Here is a 26,408-nt window from a genome sequence, read left to right as displayed (position 1 = left end):
AGCTGATGTTATTACTGGACACGTCAGATCCCAGGGTGGTGCCTGGCTTGATAGATCCTAACTTTTTTTTTTAAGATGCATGGAGGGTGACTACTGAACAGAGTCACAGGACTCAGCTGATGAACCTTTAACAAAAGAATAAAACATTTATTAAACAAGAATAGATGAACTATATTACAATACTCCTTCACCCACAACTATACCTTTACAGAAAAATACAGATTTATAAGGACAACACAAGTCACAAAAGCTATCTTATACTCTCTTGTTCACAGTAGGTACACAGTCCATGTAAACCAATAGGTGACCTGTGGTCAGGCGCACCACACTCTGAAACCAAGTGACAGATGCCACCCCAACCTGATGCTATGGATCTCTCCTCAACTCCCCCCAGACGCTTGTCACACTGTGAGCCAGCTGGTCTCACTGGTCGCCATCTTTCACACGGGGGTTTCCAACCTCCACTCTCGAAGAACTCACTTTGGAATCTTCTCCCAAACGACGCTTTCTCTCACATGCCTTCCGCAAGGGTCCACCTCCAGGGTTTCAAACTCTCCTTCAGATGTCCCTCTCCCCTGGATCACCACGTGCATTCAAGCTTCCTCCCAAGCACTCTCTCTCAAACTCAGCCATGCCAACAGAACATCACTGCTTTACATGCCCATAGTAAAGAGTCACAGACTTTCGGCTGTCTCCTTGGAGCTTCTGGCTTCTTGCAAGCCTATTTTGCTTTAAGTCTGCATCCTGCAGCTTTCTCCTTTTGATCTTTAAGCTTGGAGCCTTTCTCCCTGCTCCTCACTTTCATTTCGCCTAAACAGGATCTTGTTCATATTCCTGTCCTTGTCCTTTGACTTAACTTAAAGGGCTTCTTGGGCCTTTTTCTTTTTGCTTTAGGACTTGGTCCCTGCAATTCCCTCTCCCAGTAGACTGATGACAAGTTGGTATCTCCCCTGAGATTCAGAATTCACTTGACATTCACTTTTACTTTAGAGCAACTCATCTAAGATTTTTAGACTTATTTCCCTCAGCAACCTGCTAGTATGCCAGCTCGAGACAGAGACTTAAACTGCTGCCTTCAACTTAGAACATAATGACCAACTGAACTCAAACTGCTTTCAGTTTCTTTGTGTCTGTGTGGGGCCTCTCTCCCTGGACCACTGTTGCTAGGCAACAGCACAGCTTTTTTTACCTTGTGTTTGTTCTAACTCCCCTTCAAGAGTCGTAAAACCTAATTAAAATGTAGGCATCTTCTAAAGAGAAATTAAAACTCAGTCCCCCTTTCCCAACACACAAATACAGAAAGACAAGTCAAACTTCATTCCTAACACCTACAAACACAAATATAGTTTACTTAAACTATCTCTAGTTCCTAACAAGTCACTGTTATAACGCTAAGAAGACATTTATTATAGCCCATCAGAGAGCTACCTCTCTTGACAACTGACTGGCTTGCTAGGCTATTCCAGAGTCACATGTATAGGCCAAATTGAGTAAGGAGGACAAACATGCTTCCTTAAAGGAACTCAGTGAACCAGATGGGGTGTTTATGAAAATGCAGTAGCTACACAATCCCCACAAATGATCCTATTTTTAAAAATTCCATATTTATTTCATTAACTGAATTTGAACTCCCCCGAGCCACTGTAGCAGGAGCTCATATGGTTAAATTACAGCTGATCCCAGTCTCTGGACTGGGTCTTGAGCCCATGAATTTGTGGCAAAGAGGGGCAAGTATGTCACTCACTGAGCCACAGCTGGAACTTAGGCAGCGATGATCTGATGGTGCACTGGCTGAACTAAGATAGCTCTTCCTGTGTCCATCTTGCAACCTTCCCTTTTCCTGCTGGCTTCAAGGGGAAAGTGCTACAGCCATGCACTTTATTCAAAACACTTCCTCTTTTTTACTGTATTCTCTTGGGGCTCTGCTCATAAACAGGAGAATTGTGACACTGGTCAGCTGTAGCTCATGGGCAGCAGTATTACCTCAGTATTAGAAGGCTGTGTGTTCAAGTGCTCATTCAGAGGCCGGAGAATGAAATCTAGGCTGACTGCACAGTACTGGGGGAGCGCTAAACTGTTAGCGGTGCCATTGTTTGCATGAGGCATTAAGCCGAGGCCCCACCTTTCTTCTCAAGTGGATGTAAAATATCCCCTGGCCACTATTTTGACGAAGAGCAGGGAAGTTCTCCCTCGAGTCCTGAGCTAATATTCATTCTTCAAAGCAGACGGTTTGATCATTATCCCGTTGCTGTTTGTGCAATCGTGCTGTGTGCAAATTAGCATTTCCTAAATTACGACATGTGCTACTCTTAGAGAATCATAGAATGGTTACAGCACAGAAGAGGCCATTCAGCCCAATGTGTCTGTGCTGGCTCTCTGCAAGAGCAATTCACCTAGCTCCACCCCCCCCTTACCTTTCCCCCCGTAAACCTGCAAATGTTCCCTTTTCAGATAGCGATCCAATTTCCCTTTGAAAGCCATGGTTGAATCTGCCTCCGCCACACTCACAGGCAGTGCATTCCAGATCCTAACTTCTCGCTGTATAACAGAAAAATTTCCCTCGTGTCACTATTAAGTCTTTTGCCAATCGCTCCATTGCTTTGGGACATCCTGGGATGCTGAACGGTGTCACATAAATGCTATCTGTCTTTATTTTGCTGCAATTGTTTCAAACGAAATAAGAGAAACATAGACATAGCAACATAGAAACTAGGAGCAGGAGTAGGCCATTCGGCCCTTCGAGCCTGCTCTGTCGTTCAATATGATCATGGCTCTATCCTCTATCTCAATGCCATGCTCCCGCTCTCTCCCCAGACCCCTTGATGCCTTTAGAGTCCGGGAATCTATCTGCTTCCTTATTAAATAATAGATAGTGCTGTGTTTCTGTAGAGGTTGTATCTGAAGCACAACAAAGCCATCTATTCAATGTGACATCTGCAGTACTGTTTTTGTTCAAAGCACTTGCATATGAGAGTGGAACAAAATTTTACATTAAAGAAATAAAAGGAAACTGACTCCCCATAGCAGATGAATAGCATCACAATAACCCTCTGACTCAGCTTTTACGGCCAAAAATATGCTTTATTCATAAAATTTGTAAAAAGGGCATTACAAAACGGTTCAAATTTGACATTACATGAAGTGCAATACATATCACTTTCCTTCATCACAGTACAAGGTGCCTCACTACACTTACAGGACATATCTAGAATATACATTTAAATTGCATGTCAAACACTCTCGCAGATGCAGCGAGATAACTCTCTGACCCAATTAACACAGCTTCTAATCTCCTGATTAATCATGAGTCTGCAGGTCACCTGATCACATACAGTGAAGTCTTGTGCTGGTGAGCTCAGATGACTGACACCGGTCACAGGCCAATCAGCGTGCTAGGATCGAATCTAGAAGCTTCCCTTTTGCCAATGCAGCCTTCCCTCCTCCAGAGACACACACGTACATAAGGGAAGTGGCTGGGCCTGCTTGTTGTATATTGCACTACTGGAGTGGATTAAAGTGCTTGCAGTCATGGAGTGGGCACAAGTGCTTTTGTTTTGCATGTTGCTGGTATCTTCTGATGCCCTCATCAGGTGAGCACAGACTGAGAGAGAGAGAGGGAGAGGGAGAGGGAGAGGGAAACATCATTCTGATGCCTGTGCAAGAGTTATTCGCAGACAGTAACTGTACTGAGTAGGAAGTGGCAATGCTGTGATTGGATGATTATTTAACTAGAAACAACGTGCAGGGTAACGGGGAAAAGGCAGGAGATGGGCACTAAGTTAAAATTCAGGGAGCCGGTGCAGACGCGATGGGCCAAATGGCCTCCTTCTGCACCATAACAATTCGGTGATTCGGTGCTGTTTTCTCACTGTAAGGGTCAGAGCTTGAAGGGGTGGGAGTGATGGAATTGCGGACGGTTAGTTGGGTGGGTGGGGAGAGTCACAAACTGGACAGTCCCACTTGGGCCACGAGAACAGATTCCTCTCCGACCTTTAAGTGTGTCTTGTTGCGAAACCAGATAAAGCTGACTGACAATGACCGAAAGTTAGTGCCGGAACCAATTTCAGCTGGCTGAGAATTTGAAGGTCAGCCTGTAAGGAGATCCATGGCAACACTTGTAAAGTGGTCAATGGCCATCGACTAGATCTGGCACCTGGTGTCTATTTAAACTCCTGATAAAATCCAGCAGCAAACAGGCTTGCAATTGTTTTACTGGTGTCCCTGTACCAGCTATGTTAATGCAGGATGCAGTTTACAGCTTTAATGACTGACAATCTTGATTCCTTAGTCTGGAAGATATTGGGGTTAATGTGTAACCGGGAGTGAGTTACAGGCTGGAATCTAGTTGAGGGGTTCGGGGGGGTTTATATATAGAATAACAGATACCTGGGTGTGAGTTACAGGCTGGAATCTAATCGAGGGATTCGGGGTGGTTTATATATAGAATAACAGATACCCGGGAGTGAGTTACAGACTGGAATCTAATCGAGGGGTTCGGGGTGGTTTATATATAGAATAACAGATACCCGGGAGTGAGTTACAGACTGGAATCTAATCGAGGGGTTCGGGGTGGTTTATATATAGAATAACAGATACCCGGGAGTGAGTTACAGACTGGAATCTAATTGAGGAGTTCGGGGTGGTTTATATATAGAATAATAGATACCCGGGAGTGAGTTACAGACTGGAATCTAATCAAGGGGTTCAGGGTGGTTTATATATAGAATAACAGATACCCGAGAGTGAGTTACAGACTGGAATCTAATCGAGGGGTTTCGGGGGGTTTATGTGTAGAATAATAGATACCCGGGAGTGAGTTACAGACTGGAATCTAATTGAGGGGTTCGGGGTGGTTTATATGTAGAACAACAGATACCTGGGTGTGAGTTACAGGCTGGAATCTAATCGAGGGGTTCGGGGTGGTTTATATATAAAATAACAGATAACCGGGAGTGTGTTACAGACAGAGACCGCACCTCGAATACTGTGTGCAGTTTTGGTCTCCTTATTTAAGGAAGGATGTAAATGCACTGGGGTGGGGAGGTTCAAAGGAGGTTTACTAGATTGGTAACAAAATAAAAACAGAATTACCTGGAAAAACTCAGCAAGTCTGGCAGCATCGGCGGAGAAGAAATCAGTCAACGTTTCGAGCCCTCATGGCCCTTCAGCAGAAGAAATTGCAATTGTTTTACTGGTGTCCCTGTACCAGCTATGTTAATGCAGGATGCAGTTTACAGCTTTAATGACTGACAATCTTGATTCCTTAGTCTGGAAGATATTGGGGTTAATGTGTAACCGGGAGTGAGTTACAGGCTGGAATCTAGTTGAGGGGTTCGGGGGGGTTTATATATAGAATAACAGATACCTGGGTGTGAGTTACAGGCTGGAATCTAATCGAGGGATTCGGGGTGGTTTATATATAGAATAACAGATACCCGAGAGTGAGTTACAGACTGGAATCTAATCGAGGGGTTTCGGGGGGTTTATGTATAGAATAATAGATACCAGGGAGTGAGTTACAGACTGGAATCTAATCGAGGGGTTCGGGGTGGTTTATATGTAGAACAACAGATACCTGCGTGTGAGTTACAGGCTGGAATCTAATCGAGGGGTCTGCTGAAGGGCCATGAGGGCTCGAAACGTTGACTGATTTCTTCTCCGCCGATGCTGCCAGACTTGCTGAGTTTTTCCAGGTAATTCTGTTTTTATTTTGTTTTGGATTTCCAGCATCCGCAGTAGCTTTTAGCTTTTTGTTTTTACTAGATTGGTACCTGGAATGAATGGGTTGTCTTACGAGGAAAGGTTGAACAGACTGGGCTTGTTTCCACTGGAGTTTAGATGTGTGAGGGGTGATTTGATTGAAGTATATAAGATCCTGAACGGCCTTGACAAGGTGGATGTCGAAAGGATGTTTCCTCCTGTGGGTGAGTCCAGAACTAGGAGGCACTGTTTTAAAATTAGGGGTTGCCCTTTTAGGACAGAGATGCGGAGAATTTTTTTCTCTCAGAGGGTTGTGCGACTTTGGAACTCTCTGCCTCAGAAGGTGGTGGAGACGGGGTCATTGAATATTTTTAAAGCAGAGGTAGATAGATTCTTATTAAGCAGGGGAATCAAAAGTTATCGGGGGTAGATGGGAATGTGGAAATCGAAACACAAGAAGATCAGCCATGATCTTATTGAATGGTGGAGCAGGCTTGAGGGGCCGAATGGTCTACTCCTGTTCCTCTTTCTTATGTTCTAATGGAATCTAATTGAGGGGTTTGGGGTGTATTACATATAGAATAACAGATATCGTGAGTGAGTTACAGGCTAGGATCAACTCAAGGGCTTTGTGAGGAGTGTTTTATATATGGAATAACAGATACCTGGGAGTGAGTTACAGACTGGAATCTAATCAAAGGGTTTCAGGGGGGTTTGTATACATATATTAACAGATACTCCGGAGTGAGTTGCAGGCTGGAATCTAATTGAGGGGCTCAGGGTGGTTTATATACAGAATAACAGATACTCCGGAGTGAGTTGCAGGCTGGAATCTAATTGAGGGGCTCAGGGTGGTTTATATACAGAATAACAGATACTCAGGAGTGAGTTGCAGGCTGGAATCTAATTGAGGGGCTCAGGGTGGTTTATATACAGAATAACAGATACTCAGGAGTGAGTTACAGACTGGAATCTAATTGAGGGGTTCAGGGGGTTTATATATAGATATATATATATTAACAGTTCTCCGGGAATGAGTTAGACTGGGATATAATCAGGGTGGAGTTGCATGCTGCGGTGAATCACAGGTGACTGACACAGGAGTGTTCAATTAAAACAACATTCTGTCTAGACATTATTGTGCATTGTTAACACCAAGGTGATATCTTTAACAAATCATTGTTCTATTTATAACTGTTCCATTAATTGAACCTGCTGGTTGACATTGAGACTATCCTTGGAGGCACGATGGACTGAATGATCTTCTTCCATGTTCAGTGGGTTTACCAGGTTCTGGTTGCTATGTACCAATGATAGTACTTTAGGGTAGTTCACCCCAATTCTCCTCCTCATGTTCAAATTCCTCCATGGCTTTACCCCTTCCTGATCTCTTGACACCTCTTCTGACCCTACAACTCTCCGGGACCTGTCCCTCTGACCCTAGCCTCTTGTACCACCTCGTTCCTCACTATTGTTGGCTGCTCCTTCAGCTGTCGGGGCTCTGAGCACTGGAAGTTCCTCCCTAAATTCCCTGCTCCTTAACCCACTTTGTTGATCCCCTATCCGACTATCTGTCTCAGCATCCATTTTTTTGTCTGGTTGCTCCTGTGAAAACACCTTGTAATTTTATTGATGCTAAAGTAAGTTATGAGAGATTTTGATAGGGTGAAGAAGGAGAAATTGTTCCCACTGGCTGGAGGGCTGATAACAACAGAGGAGACACATTTAAGATAATTAGCAGAAAATCCACAGGGTAGATGAGAAATATTTTTCAATGCAACGAGTTGTGATCTGGAACGCGCTGCTCTAAAAGGGCGTTGGTAGCAGATTCAACAGGAACTTTCAAAAGGGGATCTGATGTGTTGTGGAAAAGGAAAAAGTTGGGCGAGTCGATAGTTTGGTGAAAGGGCCAACACAGGCAGAGCGGGCCGAATGGCTTCCTTTTGTGCTGCATCATTTGATGGAAGATGGGTTTGAAAGCAAGAGGGGAATCCCTGGGGATGATTTAACTTCCATGGGAATCCCTGGAGAGGTTCATGTTTAATGCGGGCGCGACTCTCCTGTCTTATGGTCAGGCCTGCTCGAGTCTGATATAAGCTGGACCGTTTCTTTTTTTTGCCTCCACAGGAAGAGATAATCATCTGATATGAGTCATTCTGCAACTTAACAGCCACAATTGCAATGTGCGAATTTTCATCTTTTGAATATGGTGGATTGTGAGGTGGTCTGACGGGGGCAACACAAGAATAAGATAGAGGAGGTACAGAGTACGGAGGAGAGATGATGGTGTAGTGGCAATGCGATAATAGCACTAGACTAGCAATCTAGAGGCCCAGGCTGATTCCTCTGGGAACATAGGCTCAAATCCCAGCTGGTGGAATTTAAATTCAATTAATAAATCTGGAACGTAAAGCTAGTCTTTGTAATGGGACTAACACTGATTGTTGTAAAAACCCACCTCGTTCACTAATGTGAGCTATAACCCAAAAGGAACAGTAAAACTTGGAAACGAAGGGTACCAGTAAACCCTGTCCGAGCTGCCGTTGTATACCTGAAAACGGAACTCCGGTATTACCGATTTTTATTGGGATTTGAAAACTTTGAACTGGTTTTTCCTACTGAGAGCAAGGTCCTTAAACTAAATAGTTGGGGCGAGGGTTCATGTAAGGGAAGATGTGGTAACTTGAAGGAAAAGAACAAGTCAAGAGAGCAAGTTAGCATTAAGGGTAATGGTAATCAGAGTTTATACACCTAAGGGTGCACCAGCAGAAAAAGACAAGAGTTTTGAAAAACAGTAAAAAGACAGGACTAAAGACTCTGTATCTGAGGGCAGTATTTTCGGGTTGGCGAGTGGGGGCGGGGCCCACTCGCTGATGCAGAAAACGACGCGCGGTGACTTTGGGCGTGCATCCCAACGTCACTGCGCGCCATTTAGATTTCCAGTTGGCCCGCCGAACTGTCAAAGGTCTGTTAAGGACTAATGAAAATAGTTAAATGAGCTGCCCGTCTAACCGTAAGGTTGGCGGGGGGGCAGGCGAAGAGCCCAGGCGGCCTTCGCATTTTTCATGGAACCTCATCCACGGGCAGAATAAGGTTTCGTGAAGTTTTAAAATAAATTAAATAAAGTTTTTCATTGATGTTCCTTGACGTGTCCCAGCTCATGTGACACTGTCACATGAGGGGACATGTCTTAAAATATTTTATTTCCTTTATTTAGCTTTTAAAAACTTTAACTCCGTGCCTCAGGGAGATTTCTGCGCTCTTTCGCGTGCATGCACAAAAGAGCACAGGCCCCAACTCAGGGAATTCGCTCCCACCCGCACAGGGAGCGCTCAGCGCTTCTGGGTGTGTGTCACGCTGGGCGGGCCTTAATTAGCCCGACCACGTAAAATGGCGGCGCGGACCTGATCGGGGGGGGAAAATTCTGCCCTGAATGTGTGTAGCATTTGTAACAAAATGGATGAATGTCAGTTCAAATAGAAATAAATATGTATGACCTGATAGCTATTAAGGCTGCAAGATGACCAAAGCTGGGACCTGAATATTCAAAGGCGCTTGACGTTTCGGAAGGACAAGAAGCTCGGAAAAGGTGGTGGGGTAGCTCTGTTAATTAAAGATGACATTAGGACAATAGAGTGAGATTACCTTAGTTCTAAAGATCAAGATGTAGAATCAGTTTGCATAGAAATAAGAAGTAGCAAAGGTAAGAAGTCACTTGTGGGATTAGCTTATAGGCCCCCTAACAGTAACTACACTGTAGGGTGGAGCATGCAGGAAGAAATAATGGTGACTTGTGAAAAAGTTACGGCGATAATCATGGGTGATTTTAATCCACATATAGATTGGACGAATCAGACTGGCAAAGGTGGCTTAGAAGATGAGTTCATAGAATGTTTTTGGGGCAATTTCTTAAGAGCAGCATGTTCTAGAGCCAACTGGAGAGCAGGCTATTCTGGATCTGGTAACGTCCAGTGAAGCAGGATTAATAAATGACCTTATCGTAAAAGAGCCTCTAGGTAGTAGTGCTGCAGACATGATTGAATTTCGCATTCAGTTTGAGGGAGAGAAAACTGGTGTTTTAAATATAAATAAAGGCAATTACAGGCGCATGAAGACAGAGCTGGCTAAAGTGAACTGGGGAATTAGGTTAAGGGGTGGGTCAGTAGAGATGCATGGCGGACATTTAATGAGATATTTCATAACACTCAGCAAAGATTCATTCAACTGAGAACGAGAGACTCCATGAGAAGGGTGCACCATCTGTGGCTAACTAAGGCAGGTAAAGATAGTATCAAATTGAAAGAAAAGGCATAAAATTCTGCGAATATTGTTAAGTTAGAAGATTGGGCAGAACTTGAAAACCTACAAAGAGTGACTAAAAAAAAAAGGCGGGAGAAATTAGAGTATGAGAGAAAGCTTGTCAGAAATATAAGAACAAATAGAAGAGTTTCTATGAGTATTTAAGATGGAAAAGAGTTACTAAATTGAGCATTGGCCCTCTGGAGAGTGAGTCTGGGGAATTAATAATGGGAAATAGGGAAAGGGCAGAAGCATTGAACAGATATTTTGTGTCTGTCTTCACTGTCGAAGACACAAATATCATCCCAGAAACACTTTATGAATCAAGAGGTGTCTGAAAGGGTGGTTGAGTCAGAAACTCTCGTAACATTTAAGAAGTGTTTAGATATTCATTTGCGTTGTCATAGCCTCCAGGGCTATGGGCCAAGCGTTGGAAAATGGGATTCGTGTAGTCAGATCTTTGTTGACCAGCTGGACATGGTGGGCCGAATGGCCTCCTTCTGTGCTGTAAAAGTCTATCAGTCTATGAGGGGGCAGTAACTTAAAACAATTACAATCACCAGGGAAACGGTACTGAGAAAACTATTAGAACTAAAAGCTGACAAGTTCCCAAACCCCGATGGACTTCATTCTAGAGCCTTAAAAGAATTGGCTGCAGAGATAGTAGATGCATTGGTTATAATTTTCCAAAACCTAGATTCCGGAAAGATCCAATCCAATTGGAAAATAGTGAACCTGACTCCTCTATTCAAGGAAGGAGGGAGACAGAAAGCTAAAATCTACAGGCCAGTTGGCTTAACATCTGACATAGGGAAAATGATAGAATCTAGTATTAAGGATGATATAGTAGAGCACATAGAAAATCGTAATGCAATCAGCCAGAGTCAAAATGGTATTGTGAAAGGGAAATCATATGTGGCTAATTTATTGGGGTTCTTTGAGGAAGTAACAAACAATGTGGATAAAATGGAACCTATAGATGTGGTGCTGCAATAGGAAGTGGTTGAGGCAAATGGGGGGGAGGATGGTATAGTGATATTGTCACTGGACTAGTAATCCAGAGACCCAGGGTAATGTTCTGGGGACCTGGGTTCAAATCCCACCACAGCAGATAGTGGAATTTGAATTTAATAAAAAATCTGGAATTAGACTATTTCGGTTGTTGTAAAAACCCATCTGGTTCATTAATGCCCTTTAGGGAAGGAAATCTGCTATCCTTACCTGGTCCTGACCTACATGTGCAATGTGGTTGACTCTTAAATACCCTTTCAACTAGGGATGGGTAATAAATGCTGGCCTGGCCAGTGATGCCCGCATCCCATGAATGAATAAAAAAAAAATGCATTTAAGGGGAAGTTTGAGAAAGGGTATCACTGAAATGTGTACCACCAATTAGCAAGCCCATAAAAAATAGCAAGCCAAGCTTTATTCCTAGAAGGTTAGAATTGGTAAGTTGTACTAAACCTGTACTGAGCCTTGGTTAGACCACATTTGGAGCACTGTTTGCTATATTGTGAAAAGGACCTGGAAGCACATGAATGATACCAGAAGTGCGTTGTTTTACAAGTCAGGAAAGGACTGACAGGCCGGATCCCTTCCCTCTTGGTAAAAGGAAGGCTGAGGGGCGGCCTTTAAAATTCTGAAAAATTTTGATCGAGTCGATACAGAGAGAACGCTTCCCCTTGTGGGGAAAGAGCAAAGCTAAGAGACCATCGATATAAGATAGTCACCAGGAAATCCAATAGGAAACTCAGGAGAAACTTCTTTAGCCAGAGGGTGGGTGAGAATGTGGAACTTGCTACCACAGGGAGTGGTTGAAGTGATTGGATAGATGCATTTAAAGGGGAAGCTATGTGAAGGAATCTGTATAAAGAAATATGTCCATAATGATGGGTAAAAGAGCCATTTTCCTATAAATAAGAGTTTAAAGAATTTAAAAAAGAAACAATGCCTAACTACACATTCTGACATGTACAGGCTAGTGTCTTTTACAACAATAAGGGAATCGCTAATAAGGAAGATACACACCCAGAAACTGCACGCCAGCAGGTTTCTTTTGCACGTTGTCAAGAAAAACAACAAAATGTAGGGTTTGATAATAAAAATGACAAGTCTGTAAATACTCATCAAGTCAGGTAGCACTTGTGGAGAGAAACAGTGTTAACGTTTCAGGTTGAGATGATCTTTTGATTACGTTCCTCAATTCCTTCAGTTCTGATGAGAAGTCACGTTGACCTGAACTGTTAGTTCCGTTAATAGGGGAGGGGTTTATCAATTGGAGCTTTCCGCACCGAGATTGATAAACCTTTGGTTGGGTAAGTGTGTCGAGGGATATGAAGTTGAAGTGTGGATCAGCCGCGATCTAATTGAATGGGCAGAATTGGCTCAAGGGGCTGAATGGCCTCCTGTTATGCCAATGGTGTGCCAGCAAAATGGCCCCAGCAGGAAAGGGGGACAGAATAAGTCGGGGGTCGTGCTTGATCACTATGCGTAGGGTGAAGGTGGGATCTGGGTTCAGCTGTAGTGCCCTCACAGTCCAATAGCTGACCAACGGTTGCTTCTGACTCTTGGTTTTGAAGGAACATCATTTGACCCAGTTCTCGCACTCCAACAAAAGTCTGTGTCAAGTGGTGCGGAGGGGGGAGATTATTACGCAAAAGAAAATGAAATATGTATTTGTTTCAATGTTTAACAGGATTCCATTAACAAAGTTCAGCTCCATCCGGAGGTCGTTGACCGAAGCTGCAGATTCCATCGAGGAGCTCTTTGCTGCTGGTGCCCACAGAAATGAGAAGTACATGGGAAACGATGCCGAGACTCCCGAAACACTCACAAACTACTTGGACGTAAGTATGAGTGACAACCAAATGCTCGAAGGTGCTCTCCCTGCTTGCTCTCTCTGCTCTTCACTTGCTGGTGCATGATCTGTTTCTGTTCTCCTGTTCCCTCGGTTCTGCTCGGACATTCCTCTGCTCAGGTTCAAGGGCAGATAGCCTTAAGCGGGCTGTCGAGTCGAAGATGTGTGGTTGGTTGTAGGGCCCCCGGCTGATTAGCGCCTGCCTGAGGTGGTGCCTCTGACAATGCAGCATTGAATTTTTGGCCTATATGATGTGCCAGGGAGCAGGGGTTCCCGACTGCTGTCGAACGAAGTCCATGTGGGAAGCTGGATAAAGGACAGGATGGGGGTTGGTTATGGCGCAGCTCTTGGTCCAATAGCTCATGGGGCTTGCCAATGGGCAATAGCCACTTGGTCAAAGTGTGTGGAGAGCTCAGTGTCTGGAACGCTACAAGGTGTAAGATGAGGCTCAGTCTCTTTCGCGCGCTGTCTCTCGAATGGAAGCCTGTTTGGTGCAGCTACAGCTAATGAATGCTCCTGTCTTTCAGGCCCAGTACTATGGCAGAATTGGCATTGGCACACCACCGCAGTACTTCACTGTGGTCTTCGACACTGGATCTTCAAACCTCTGGGTCCCCTCGTCCCACTGCTCCTATTTGGACATCGCTTGCTGTGAGTGACAAGCAAACAGGACTAGAAGCTTTCAATTCCCTTTTAAAAATTTTTCATTGCTAACACGTGGGCATTTACTGTCCGTTCCTAGAAGCCCTTGAGATTGTGGTGGTGAGCCACCTTCTTCAACCTCTGCTGTGCATGTGGTGAAACTGCACCCACAGTGCTATTAGGGAGGGAGTTCCAGAAATGTGCTGAGCGTGCTTTACAGTATAGAGGGGGATTTACTTGTTCTCTAACCTCATGCTGTACCTGTCCTGGGAGTGTTTGATGGGGACAGTGTAGAGGGAGCTTTACTCTGTATCTAACCCTGTGCTGTACCTGTCCTGGGAATGTTTGATGGGGACAGTGTATAGGGAGCTTTACTCTGTATCTAACCCCGTGCTGTACCTGCCCTGGGAGTGTTTGATGGGGACAGTGTAGAGGGAGCTTTACTCTGTATCTAACCCCGTGCTGTACCTGTCCTGGGAGTGTTTGATGGGGACGGTGTAGAGGGAGCTTTATTCTGTATCTAACCCCATGCTGTACCTGTCCTGGGAGTGTTTGATGGGGACAGTGTAGAGGGAGCTTTACTCTGTATCTAACCCTGTGCTGTACCTGCCCTGGGAGTGTTTGATGGGGTAATGAGGAAAGTTACCTTGATTTTCTTAATTCTGAACTCAGGTGTTGAGCTTTGCTTAGTTGGACTTCTGTTTCTGCCTATTCAGGGTTTCACAACAAGTATAGATCAGATGATTCGAGCACATATGTTAAAAATGGAACGGCGTTCGCTATTCAATATGGATCTGGGAGCCTTTCGGGATTCCTCAGCCAGGACACTGTAACAGTAAGTGAGGAGGACATTCTCGGGTGGACAGACCAATCCCAGCCTCGCCTGATGGGTTGGCGTCACCTTTGTGTATAATAATCCACTGTGAAGAGAGTGTGAGGCGGTTTGAATTTCATGCGCAGTGGGCACATTCCTATGGCAGTAATCGAGTCTGGAACCCAACACTGAATTGGGTGTTTAGTGCTGAGTAAGTGGGATGAAAAGAGTCCTTTGCTTTTAGTTTGACCATTCAGAATACGAGCACACCCATCTTCCCGTAGCCTGTTTCCTTAATTGCGTGCAGCCATTAACCTCCCACTTGTGTCAAGAAATCCCTTCTCCGCCTGTCCTCACATTCTCCTCACGTCCCTGAGCCTCTGATCTTGACGGAAAGAATAATATTAATTGGCCTTGAACACAGAATACAGACACTGGGGCCACAGATATTGAGAACACCTTGACTAAAGCTTTCTATACCCTTGTCTTTCCCAGCAATTCACCCTTCTCACTCTGGCCCCTTTAAAGGAAGAAAGGTTTACATTTCTGAGGTGCCTTTCACAACCTCAAGACACATCGAAGCTTTTTGTCCTGCGCTCATCAGGACAAGAATACCAATATAAGGGGCAAACAACAATTTATACTGTATGAGAAGAGAGGGCTGATTGGTTGGCAAGTGGACTCTGATTGGTAGAGGTGTTTCTATGGGGAATGCATCACTGATGGTGACGGACAGTTAACTGCCAAGCATTGTTTGAAATTTAAACCAGGAATCTTGACACTGACTGGTCAAGGCATTGCCCTGAGGAATGAATCAGTGGATGGCTGTCACTTATTTTTGTTTAGCTGTTTATGCCTGTTTCATTTGAAGTGTAATCACTGTTGTAATTTAGGGAATGTAGCAGACAATTTGCACACAGCAAACTCCCACAAACAACAATGTGATACATGATGTTGGTTGAGAAATAGACATAGGATCCCAGGAAAAACTCCCTGTCTTCGAATAGCGGTGTGAGGTCCTCAGAGGGAGCTTTACTCTGTATCTAACACCGTGCTATCCCTGTCCTGGGAGTGTTTGATGGGGACAGTGTAGAGGGAGCTTTACTCTGTATCTAACCCCGTGCTGTACCTGTCCTGGGAGTGTTTGGTGCCAATGCCACTGAGTTGCTGAAATGTAAGGAAATGTTGAAAAACACACCATCAACATCACTTGCTATAAGAACAAAGTTCACCAAAAAAAATATATGATAACTGATGGATCAGTTCCCTGAATTGGATAGTGTATCTGGCACCTGACTCAGTCGCGATGAGCTAGTGTGAATTAACCTGTCCTGTTGAGAATCTTACACGGTTTCGTCTTGAGACCTTGACTGTCTTCAGTGATGTGGGTGTGTTTTTTTATCTGTAGTGAGTGGAAAAATTCACCAGCGCCCCGTGACCCCAGGTTGCTATCCAGCAGCTCCTGCTGGCAAGTGTTTGAACATTGGGTGTGAGCAAGTGCCGGCCAAATGGCCTGTTTCTCCTCCTCCTTGTTATGATCTTGCGAGCCTCGTTTGGGCCAAGCAGAGCTGTGATTGCCGTGTACACTTTCATTTTATAGATCGGTGCCACAGCGATTCCAAAGCAGGTTTTTGGGCAGGCTGTTAAACAGCCTGGGATTGTCTTCGTTGCTGCAAAGTTTGATGGGATCCTTGGCATGGCCTACCCTAAGATCTCCGTCGATGGCGTTCTGCCTGTCTTTGATAACATGATGAAACAAAAGCTGCTGGACAAAGATGTCTTCTCCTTCTACCTGAACCGGTGAGTTTGTGTATAGCTATTTCTCTCAGTCTCTGTACCCTTCTGCCTTGCACCTTCCTTCCTTCTCACTCTCCCTCCTCATTTCTTTCCTTATATTCCTCTTTGGCTCTTTCTCTCCCTCTTACCTCTCTCAGTCTCTCTCTCGATCTTCCATCCTCACTCTTCTCGTTCTTTCTTTTTTCTCTCTCTTCTCTCTGTTTCTTCCCCTTCTCTCCTGTACCTCTTTCCCTCTGTCTTCAGTCTGTCTTTCTCCAACTCTCTCTCTCTTCTCACTATCTCTTTTGTCTCTTTTCCTTCTTTCATCTTCTCTCTCTCTCTCTCTATCTTCTCAAATGACTGTTACATCTGAGTTCTGGGCTGTCTGTAGTCTGTTGCTCGATCTAGAAAAAACATTTAATTACGTCTCTCCATGTCCTATCGAAGTGTTTGCTCTAAGAACTATTTCTAAGGTGCTTTTCTTTGCTGTTTTTTGTATTTGAATCAGGGATGTGAGCACTCAGCCTGGCGGGGAGCTGCTGCTAGGAGGTGTGGACCCCAAATATTACACTGGAAGCTTTCACTATTTGGACGTCACTCGCCAGGCCTATTGGCAGATAAAGGCTGATCAGTAAGTTCCGGCCACTTTCCACTCTTCTCTTGCTTCTCTTCGATTATGTTTCTTTAGTGAGCAGTTTGTCCTTCAGCGTCTCCTGCCAGGGTGCAGCTCCACAGGAGTTGTCACATCTTCTGCCGCCCAGATGGACGTTCATCCTTTTGCGCTTGAATTTAGTAGTGTGGGTCTGGCTGTTTGACCGCAGAAGCTTCACACTGGACCCCAATGCTGACCGCCTGTGGCCTCTCGCCCTTTCCAGAAGGGGTTCGCTGGACACCCACTGGCTTGCTTTTCGATGTAAGCAAGGGGGTTTCTCCCCCCCCCCGCCCAACGACTTAACAACGGAATAAAGACTGAGAGCATGATGGGGAATCTGAATCTGCCATACACCTCGCAAGGAGTGCCATCTTAGAATCATAGAATGACAGAACACAGAAGGAGACCATCGAACCCAATGGCCCTGCGCTGACCCCAACCTTTGAAAGAGCTATCTAATTCGCCCCACTCTCCTTTTCCCCAGAGCCCTGCAAAGGTTTTCTGTTCAATTCCCATTTGAAAGTTACCACTGAATCTGCTTCCACTGTCCTTCCAGGCAGCACCTCCCAGATCACAACAACTCGCTGAGTAGTTTTTTCACAGAACTGTTTCCCCATCCCCACTCTTTTACCAAGCACTTCAAATCCAGGTCCTCTTTTCATCTGCTCCAGCCAATGGAGATGGTTTCCCCTCGTTGACTCTTGTCAAAACTCCTCATAATTTTGAACACGTCTATGAAATCTCCCTTAACCTTCTCTGCTGGAAGGAGAACAATCCCAGCTTCTCCAGCCTCTCTGCATAACTGAAGTCCCTCATCCCTGGTATTGTTATGGTAAATCTCCATTGCTCTCTCTTGGTGAAAGTGCAGGGGCTGATCTCTGGTGATGTAGGATCACTTTGTATTGAGAACGTAACCATCTTAAAATGACACCTTTTAACCCCCTTTACTAACCCTGCGATCTTTGACAGGTTGCTGCTGACTGTTTCCCTACAGGGGGAAAGAGGTGGGTGCCATAATTAGTGGGGTCGCTGCCCCTTTTACATATCTGTGGGATTTTGGGCGGGGGGGGTTTTGTGGGTCGGACAGTAAGACCAGAGGCTGAATTCCTGTCCCACGCGCTAGTCTCCAGAAATATCGTGGCCCCTGGTGTCTGTGCTCTTGCCCATGATACACTGACTGCCTGCTGGAAACTGTGGGACCTCATTCCAGTGAGAGTCAATGCTTTTGGGATTGGCACCGGTGGGTTTACTTTGTAAGAGACCACTCCCACACCACCCATAGGGTTCGAGAATCACCTTTTGGAAACCAGTGCTTTACACCAGAGTTTGAATGGTGTAATGAAAGTATTTGATGTCCCTGACCCTGTTGTCTCCCTCTCTCTCTCTCTCTCTCTCCCTCTCAGGGTGACTGTAGGAAATAAACTGACCCTGTGTAAAGGTGGTTGCCAGGCGATTGTGGACACAGGAACATCACTTATCACCGGACCAGCGGAGGAGATTAAAGCCCTTCAGAAAGCTATCGGCGCGGTGCCCGTCATTCGGGGAGAGGTACAGAAGTCTTGATAAATTTTCTCTCTCTCATGATCAACAACATCTTGCATTTATTGTTGCACCTTTAACATAGTAAAATGTCCCCAGGCTTCACAGGAGTGAAGCTGCTGAAGCAGTGTAGCTCAGTCTAGCAGTGTATGGGGCATGTTACTGGGCTAGTAACGCAGAGGCCTGGGCTGATAATCCATGCAGCAGGAGTTCAAATCCCACTATGGATTTTTGAGAGTTTGAATTCAGTTGGAAAAGGATCTGGAAATAAAGAGCTGGGATTGGTAATGGTGACTGTGAAACTGCCGGATTGTCGTAAAAACCCAATTGGTTCACTGATGTCCTTTAGGGAAGGAAATAGGAACACAGGATTTAGGAGCCAGGAGTAGGCCATTTAGCCCTTCGAGCTTACTGTGCCAGTCAATAAGATCATGACTGACCTGGTTATGGCCTCAGCTCCACTTTCCTGTTTGCCTCCCCCAGAGCCCTTGTCCCTCAAGAATCTATCTAACTCAGCCTTGAATAAATTAAAAGACCCACTTTCTGGGGAAGAGAGTTATACGGATCAACAACTCTCTGAGAGAAAAAAAATTCTCCTAATTTCTGTCTTAAAAGGTTGACCTCTTAATCTTAAACTATATCCCTTAGTTTTGGTCTCCCTCACAAGAGGAAATGTGCTCCCGGTATCTATCCAATCAAGTCCCCTCAAAATATTCTGCGTTTTAATAAGATCATCTCTCATTCTTCTAAACTCCAATGGGTACAGGCCCAACCTGTTCAACCTTTCTTCGTAAGATAAGCCCTTCATGAGTGGAGTGAACCTATGGACAGCTCCCAAAGCAATTATACCCTTTTTTCAAATAAGGAGACCAGAACTGTGCACAGAACTTCAGATGTGGAGTAAATCTGCTGTGCTTACCCAGTCTGGACCTGTGTGTGACTCCAGTCCCACACCAACATCACTGTTAACTGTCCTCTGATGTAGCCTAGGGAGTCACTCAGTTGTATCAAATTTGTAAGGGGGTTAACGAAGGAGGTTAACCACCTTCTTGCGGGGGTGGGGAATAGAGATACAGTTATTGCTGGCTCTGCCCACGACACCCACATGCCACAGGAAAGAGGAGATATCTCTCGCTTTTTGGTAGCAGTCTTGCTTGAGTCAGTTGGTCAGATGTTCAAGTCCCACTCTAGAGATTTGAGCACATGGCCTAGATTGACAATCCCAGTCAAGTACTGGTGGAGTGCTGCGCTGTCGGAGGTGCCGTCTTTTGGATGAGATGTTAAACTGGCTCTCTCAGGTGGATTTAAAAAGATCTCCTGTTCAGGCCGCCATTCAAAGAAGAGGGGAGTTCTCCCCAGTGTCCTGGCTAATATTTATCCCTCAGTTAACACCTAAATACATTAAATGGCCCTTTATTTCTTTGCCGTTTGTGGGATCTTGCTGTGTGCACATTGGCTAACGCAGTTCCAACATCGCAACAGCGACTGCAGTTCAAACGTATTTCATTGGCTGTAAATGTCCGGCGGTCATGAACGGCGCTATAGAAATGCAAGTCCTTTTTTTAAAAAAAATCTTTTAAGCTGCTACTGATTTCGCTGTGACTGGTTTGAACTTGGTGCATTGATGATCTGACCGGTTTTCATTGGTCCCCTCTCCACAGTACACGATCGAATGCGATAAGATTCCGACTCTTCCCGTCATCAGCTTCAATCTCGGAGGCAAAGAGTTCTCGCTAACCGGGGAGCAGTATGTGATGAAGGTGAAGTAGTGACCTGGGGCATTGGTGGCTTGGTTTTAATTTTTTTGGGGGGGGTGAAATTGTGCTGATTAAGGCAAGCGCTGGAAATGGCAGTTGTTCCGTCTTTGGCAGCAGGCAGTCCCGGATCAGTTTATCAAGAAAGAATGGTGACCTAGCAAATTACTCCTTGGCGTGCGGACCCTGGCGCCGTGTGACAGCCATTTTGGGCAGAGCAAGTTCCCTACAAAGCAGCGGCAGAATGTATAATTGGCTGGCGATGTTGGCTGCAAGGGGAACGTTGCCCAGGGCCCTTGGAGAAGCCCCTCACTCTTCTTCCAACAGTGTCACGGCATCTTGTACCTTGGACAGGCGGGCGAGGCTTCAGTTTAATGTCTCCTCCAAAAGGTTGCACCTCGGACAGTGCTGCACTCCCTCAATACTGCTCTGGGCTGGTGCACCTGGATTATGTGCTCAAGTTTCGAAGCCTATCCTGACTCTGAGGCAAGAGCGCCTCCCACTGTACCACAGTGACACTGCAGTGGAAGAAACTGAGGAAACACTTGGTGCATTTGACTCTACTTCGCCTGTACTTTTTTAAATTTTCCATTTCCCGACACAGGCTGTCCTGTGACAAGGGGGACAGGCCCACTCAGAGCTGAGCTTTGACTGCCCATTTCATTTCAATAGGGACCTTGTCAACCAACAAGAGACGGAGGCCGGGATTTTCTGGGCCTGTTGTGGGCAGGGCCCAGCCAGAAGTCCACTGACTTTCGGGAGGAACCGGACAATCCCGGCGCGGGTAGGGCCGGAAAATCCCACCCAAAGACACCCCGTTCCCATCCGTATGGGCCCAGTTTTGAAGCCAGGGTCAAATGTGAAAGGCCAGAGTCCAACCCGCTCTGCGCCCCCCCCCCCCTCGAGAATATTTTGCGTGTGTATTTTTTCTATTCATTCACGGGATGTGGGTGTCGCTGGCCGGGCCCAGCATTTGTTGCCCAGTCCTAATTGCCCCTTGAGAAGTTGGTGGTGAGCTGCCTTCTTGAGCCGCTGCAGTCCATGTGGTGTAGGTACACCCACAGTGCTGTTAGGGAGGGAGTTCCAGGATTTTGACTCAGCGACAGTGAAGGAACGGCCGATATATTTCCAAGTCAGGATGGTGAGTGACTCGGAGGGGAACTTCCAGGTGGTGGTGTTCCCATGTGTCTGCTGCCCTTGTCCTTCTAGATGGTAGAGGTCGTGGGTTTGGAAGGTGCTGTCTAAGGAGCCTTGGTGAGTTCCTGCAGTGCATCTTGTAGATGGTACACACTGCTGTCACTGTGCGTTGGTGGTGGAGGGAGTGAATTTTTGTGGATGTGGTGCCAATCAAGTGGGCTGCTTTGTCCTGGGTGGTGTCGAACGTCTTGAGTGTTGTTGGAGCTACACTCATCCAGGCAAGTGGAGAGTATTCCATCACACTCCTGACTTGCACCTTGTAGATGATGGACAGGCTTTGGGGAGTCAGGAGGTGAGTTACTCATCGCAGGATTCCTAGACTCTGACCTGTTCTTGTAGCCACAGTATTTATGTGGCTAGTCCAATTCAGTTTCTGGTCAATGGTAACCCCCAGGATGTTGATAGTGGGGGATTCAGTGATGGTAATGCCATTGAATGTCAAGGGGCGAAGGTTAGATTCTCTCTTATTGGAGGTGATCATTGCCAGGCTCTTGTGTGGCACGAATGTTACTTGCCACTTGTCAGCCCAAGCCTGAATATTGTCCAGGTCTTGCTGCATTTGGACATGGACTGCTAAAGTACCTGAGGAGTCGGGAATGGTCATAAATTCCCAAATATGGAAGTATCTATTTATAATTTTTAAAACTTTGATCAGGTCACCCTGATCTCTGTGAGCTGACGAGGATGGAGTGGGAGTACAGAGCGGGATAAGAATGTCAATAGTCAGTACAGAGAGCGAGCGAGTGTCGGTTGTTAGAACAGAGAAAGAGAGAGTGAGTGTCCGTCAGTCAGTATAGAGTGACTGTCCCTCAGTCAGTCAGTACAGAAAGGGAGTGAGTGTCCCTCAGTCGGTCAGTACAGAGAGGGAGTGAATATCCCTCAGTCGGTCAGTACAGAGAGGGAGTGAATGTTGCTCAGTCAGTCAGTACAGAGAGGGAGTGTCACTCAGTCGGTCAGTACAGAGAGGGAGTGAATGTTGCTCAGTCAGTCAGTACAGAGAGGGAGTGTCACTCAGTCAGCCAGTACAGAGAGGGAGTGTCACTCAGTCGGTCAGTACAGAGAGGGAGTGAATGTCACTCAGTCAGTCAGTACAGAGAGGGAGTGAATGTTGCTCAGTCAGTCAGTACAGAGAGAGAGTGAATGTTGCTCAGTCAGTCAGTACAGAGAGGGAGTGAATGTTGCTCAGTCAGTCAGTACAGAGAGGGAGTGAATGTTGCTCAGTCAGTCAGTACAGAGAGGGAGTGTCCCTCAGTCAGTCAGTACAGAGAGGGAGTGAATGTTGCTCAGTCAGTCAGTACAGAGAGGGAGTGAATGTTGCTCAGTCAGTCAGTACAGAATGTTATCTGGGCTGAGATTTTGGATTTGCTAGTAGTTACTATTTGTCCCTCAGTGTGGATGGAAGGTGAGATCGATCCGTGGTTAATCCCTCTTTTTTTTTCCTAACCTTTTCCCTTTTATCTTTTTTCCCTCAGATCACCAAGTTCGGCCATACCATGTGCATCAGTGGATTCATGGGCATGGACATTCCACCCCCAGCTGGACCACTCTGGATTTTGGGTGACGTGTTCATTGGCCGCTATTATACCATCTTCGACCGGGCCAACAACCGAGTGGGCTTTGCTGATGCTGTGTAGCGCGCTTTCTCCAATTATAAAAGGGGCTACTGCCCCCAGGTCCGAGACCATGTCCTTCCTCCTCTCCTCCTTTTCATAAACTTGCATGGGTCTGATTTAGAAAACTATAGAGGGAAATAACAAAGCTCAATTTCTTACGGACGTCTATCCTAACTAAACATAACCTCGCCACACTTCCATAACCTTTAGCTTGCTGAACATACACAGTCTTGGTATATTTGCGTAATTACCCTCTCGAGTAAAGCAAAAATCTATCCTTGTGTACTGGGAATGCTAGGTCATTCCGAGCAGTAACATTATTTCTGTGTGGAAATTGCTCTGGGAAAAATCGGCTACTGGTGGACCTAAAACCCCATCTGATCCTGATGTCCATTCTCACGGAATTGCAAACTACTCCCTGTGACCTGTAGCTTTTCTTTTCAGGGTCCCAGGGAGCTACAAAATCTTCCAGGACCCAGCCCGGTCTCTCGGCGAAAACCTGGGCCTCTGTTTTTGACCTTTTTTTTTTCCACTGATGCCGCCTGGAAGTGACCTTTGCCCCCCATGAAAGCCTCGCTCGTTTGCCCTTCTCACTTCGTCATCTCCGGCGAGTTTTACCAGGAAATTTCTCACTGCCGTGGATACTTTTCTCTCAACTGTCCAACATACTCCACCCCCCACCCCCCCGCCACCCAGCCCCTCACCTCGCCGCCCCTTAGCCGGGAGGAGTGGTCACCTTATTCCGACACTTTTCTGTTCTGTTGTATGAGGCCAGAAAGTGCTTGCCCTGAGCACTAGGCCCTGCCCGTAGATCGGGTTCCCACCAGCGTTTGAGAAAGCAAAGGGCTGTTGTCTCTTTAACTCCAGATCGGAGAAAATGCTGTTTAATGGATGACAGTTAATATTTAAATAGATGCGAGTTAAATCCTTTCCAGACACTGACTGCCTTGTACACTGTTCCAGATAACACGATGGACCCATCTCTAGTCCATTCAGTCTTGTGGCTACCAAGGCTAGGACCTCGACAGATTTAGTCGTCCATGCTTCCTTATTTCTTGACAGAAGGTGACAAAGGAAGAGTAGAGATGTCCTCACCTGCACAAGGCAACCAAATGTTAGCCTGCAAATTGTGCCTCCCATTGCTTACCTGAGGTTGGGTGGGGACCGGGCCAGCTACTCTGGACAGACACTCCAAATTCAAGGAGGCATATTGCTGGGTCTAAAAGATTTATCCTAATCCCCCTTCCCTGTCAGCGAGCAACCGATCGAGGATGGAAACAGGAGCAATTCTATCTTAATAATAAAATGATGTTTAGAATATCCAGAGCATCGAATTTTACCCAAACCTGTTCCCTCCCTGTAATATTAGGACGCATCTGCATCCCAGTCACTCATTGCTGAGTTCTCCCTCTGGTTACTAGCAGTTTGTCAACTGGCCCTTGGGAGTTGTGGTTTACAATGGAGCCGCCTCTGGATTATGAAGTAATGAGGTATCTCATGGAAGGGCAGAGGAAAGAAGGCGGAATTAAGATCATGGGACCTGTCATGGGGCCAAACCGAAATGTAGCAATACTCCATTTGTGCCACTAGAGGTCAGTTGTAAGCAACTCCATAGAAACTTAGGGCCTGATTTTTAACCCATTGAAAACCCACCCTGTTGCAGAGTTAAAATTGGGCCCGAGAGTCCACAGCACAGAAACAGACCATTAAGCCCAGCTGATCCACAATGGGGTTTGTGCTCCATAAGAGTCTCCTCCCACCCGACTTCATCTAACCCCAACAGCAGACCCTTCCAATCCTTTCTCCCTCATAATTATCTAGTTTTCCCTTAAATGCCTCCACTTTATTGACCTCAAGTAATCCTTGTGGTAGTGAGTTCCACATTCTGGGTAAAGACGTTTCTCCTGAATTCCCTACTGGACCTATGAGTGACCCTCATATTTATGGTCCTTAGTTTTGATCTTACCTACAAGTGGGAAAAAAACTTCTCTATGTTCAACTCTGTATCAAGCCCTTTCATAACCTTGACAGCCTCTGTTCGTTTCCTAAATAACGTAACAGCCAGAGCCTCTTTATCGCGGAGGTTCTGACTGAATTAACACTTTCTGTTTTTGGCCTGTATTTTGAAAATAAATAAAATAATTGGTGATTGGACTGTGAGTCTCTGGAGTGCTTGGAGATTTGTTTCTGCACACTGTGCGCGTTGTAAATATGAAGATGGTACGTGGAAGGCATGTGATTGGCAAGTAGTTTTTTTTCCCCCAGAGAGGATCGAGCCTGTGGGATGTTCCTCGGGATGGTGTGACGGGGGCGGGAGCTCTGTCTTCGAGGGGGTAGTTGGACCATTTCTGATTGAGTTAGAGACTGTACCGTATCAGGGAACTGAGATGGTTGAGAGGTAGCGAGGTGGTAATGTCACTGGACTAGTAATTCAGCTTAAATGCTCTGGGGACATGGGTTCTAAATCCTACCACAGGGGCTGGTGGAATTTAGACTCAATTAATAAATCTGGAATGTAAAGCTAGTCTATTGTTGTAAAAACCCGTCTGGTTCACTAACACCCTTTGGGGAAGGAAATCTGCCATCCTTACCTGATTTGGCCACATCCACGGCAATGTGGTTGACTCTTAACAACCCTCAGAAATGGTCCAGCAAGCTACTCAGTTCAAGGGCAATTAGACATGAGCAACAAATGCTGGCCTTGCTAGTGATGCCTATATCCCATGACAGAATAAACAAAAGGTGATATGATTGCTATTTTTAGAACTCTACAGTAATGCCAATTGTGATAGCGTGATTCACCTTCTCCAGAACAGCAGATCCAGAGGACACAGCCTACGTCTGAAGGAGGTTAAATTCAAAAACTAATCTGGAGAAACAATATTTCATTGAGTGTGTGATGAATCTATGGAGCAGGTTTCCGAGGGACACAGTGGGAGCAGTTAATATTGATGTGCCTAAATGCAAATTACAGAGATCCCTCTCAGAAAATAACATTCTGGTGATCCATTTAACGAATGATTTGAGACCTGATGTGTGACGAGTGGGGGGGGAACAGATGAGTTTGGACCTGTGGTTCACAAAGTTCTCCACCACTGGAGGTTTTCCTCACTCATGCCTGGGTCTGTTGTAGACTCCTTGATTGACATTGTTCACTGGGATTAGTCAATAACTCCATTGTCATTGTGTTACGTGACTAGCAGTGTGCAGGAAGGCGAACTGAATGGAACTTGTCCTTTTTTTCATCCAGAAATTACTATGTTCAATTTTACAATGGTGACCTGTTCCCAGGTGCAAACTACAGAGGGGGCCAGGGGAGGAAAATAACAAGTGGACCATTAATGTGGCTTTTTCCACCTGCTGGGATATCCCTCTCTCAGTAGCATTCCATAAACTGCACCTTCCAAACCCACGATCACTACCATCTAGAAGGACAAGGGCAGCAGACACATGGGAACACCACCACCTGGAAGTTCCCCTCCAAGCCACTCACCATCCTGACTTGGAAATATATCGGCCGTTCCTTCACTGTCACTGGACCAAAATCCTGGAACTCCCTTTCAAA

The 26,408-nt window shown here is 45.7% G+C and overlaps 1 protein-coding gene across 1 annotated transcript; it reads left to right on the top strand.

Annotated features, from left to right (window-relative positions):
* The first annotated feature begins 3,429 nt into the window (after positions 1 to 3,429).
* LOC144669382 (cathepsin D-like) lies at positions 3,430 to 25,003 on the top strand. Its single transcript, XM_078531772.1, has 9 exons — positions 3,430 to 3,590; positions 12,695 to 12,845; positions 13,384 to 13,507; positions 14,215 to 14,333; positions 15,913 to 16,112; positions 16,597 to 16,719; positions 18,144 to 18,288; positions 19,941 to 20,039; positions 22,703 to 25,003. The coding sequence occupies exons 1-9, from the start codon at positions 3,529 to 3,531 to the stop codon at positions 22,862 to 22,864; spliced, it is 1,185 nt and encodes a 394-aa protein (XP_078387898.1). The 5' UTR covers positions 3,430 to 3,528; the 3' UTR covers positions 22,865 to 25,003.
* Positions 25,004 to 26,408: the final 1,405 nt, after the last annotated feature.

Source organism: Cetorhinus maximus, chromosome 29 (genome assembly GCF_964194155.1).
Source record: "Cetorhinus maximus chromosome 29, sCetMax3.hap1.1, whole genome shotgun sequence".
NCBI lineage: Eukaryota > Metazoa > Chordata > Chondrichthyes > Lamniformes > Cetorhinidae > Cetorhinus > Cetorhinus maximus.
The sequence above is the reverse complement of the archived record's forward strand: the minus strand, read 5'-3'. Positions and strand labels throughout refer to the sequence as shown.

What these genes read in the sequence shown, in the direction of transcription:
- LOC144669382 (XM_078531772.1), top strand. Translation starts at nt 3,529, where the DNA reads ATGGAGTGGGCACAAGTGCTTTTGTTTTGCATGTTGCTGGTATCTTCT. An exon ending in TCTTCTGATGCCCTCATCAG is followed by an intron (nt 3,591 to 12,694) that starts GTGAGCACAGAC and finishes AATGTTTAACAG; the next exon opens with GATTCCATTAACAAAGTTCA. An exon ending in GGGAGCAGTATGTGATGAAG is followed by an intron (nt 20,040 to 22,702) that starts GTGAAGTAGTGA and finishes TTTTTCCCTCAG; the next exon opens with ATCACCAAGTTCGGCCATAC.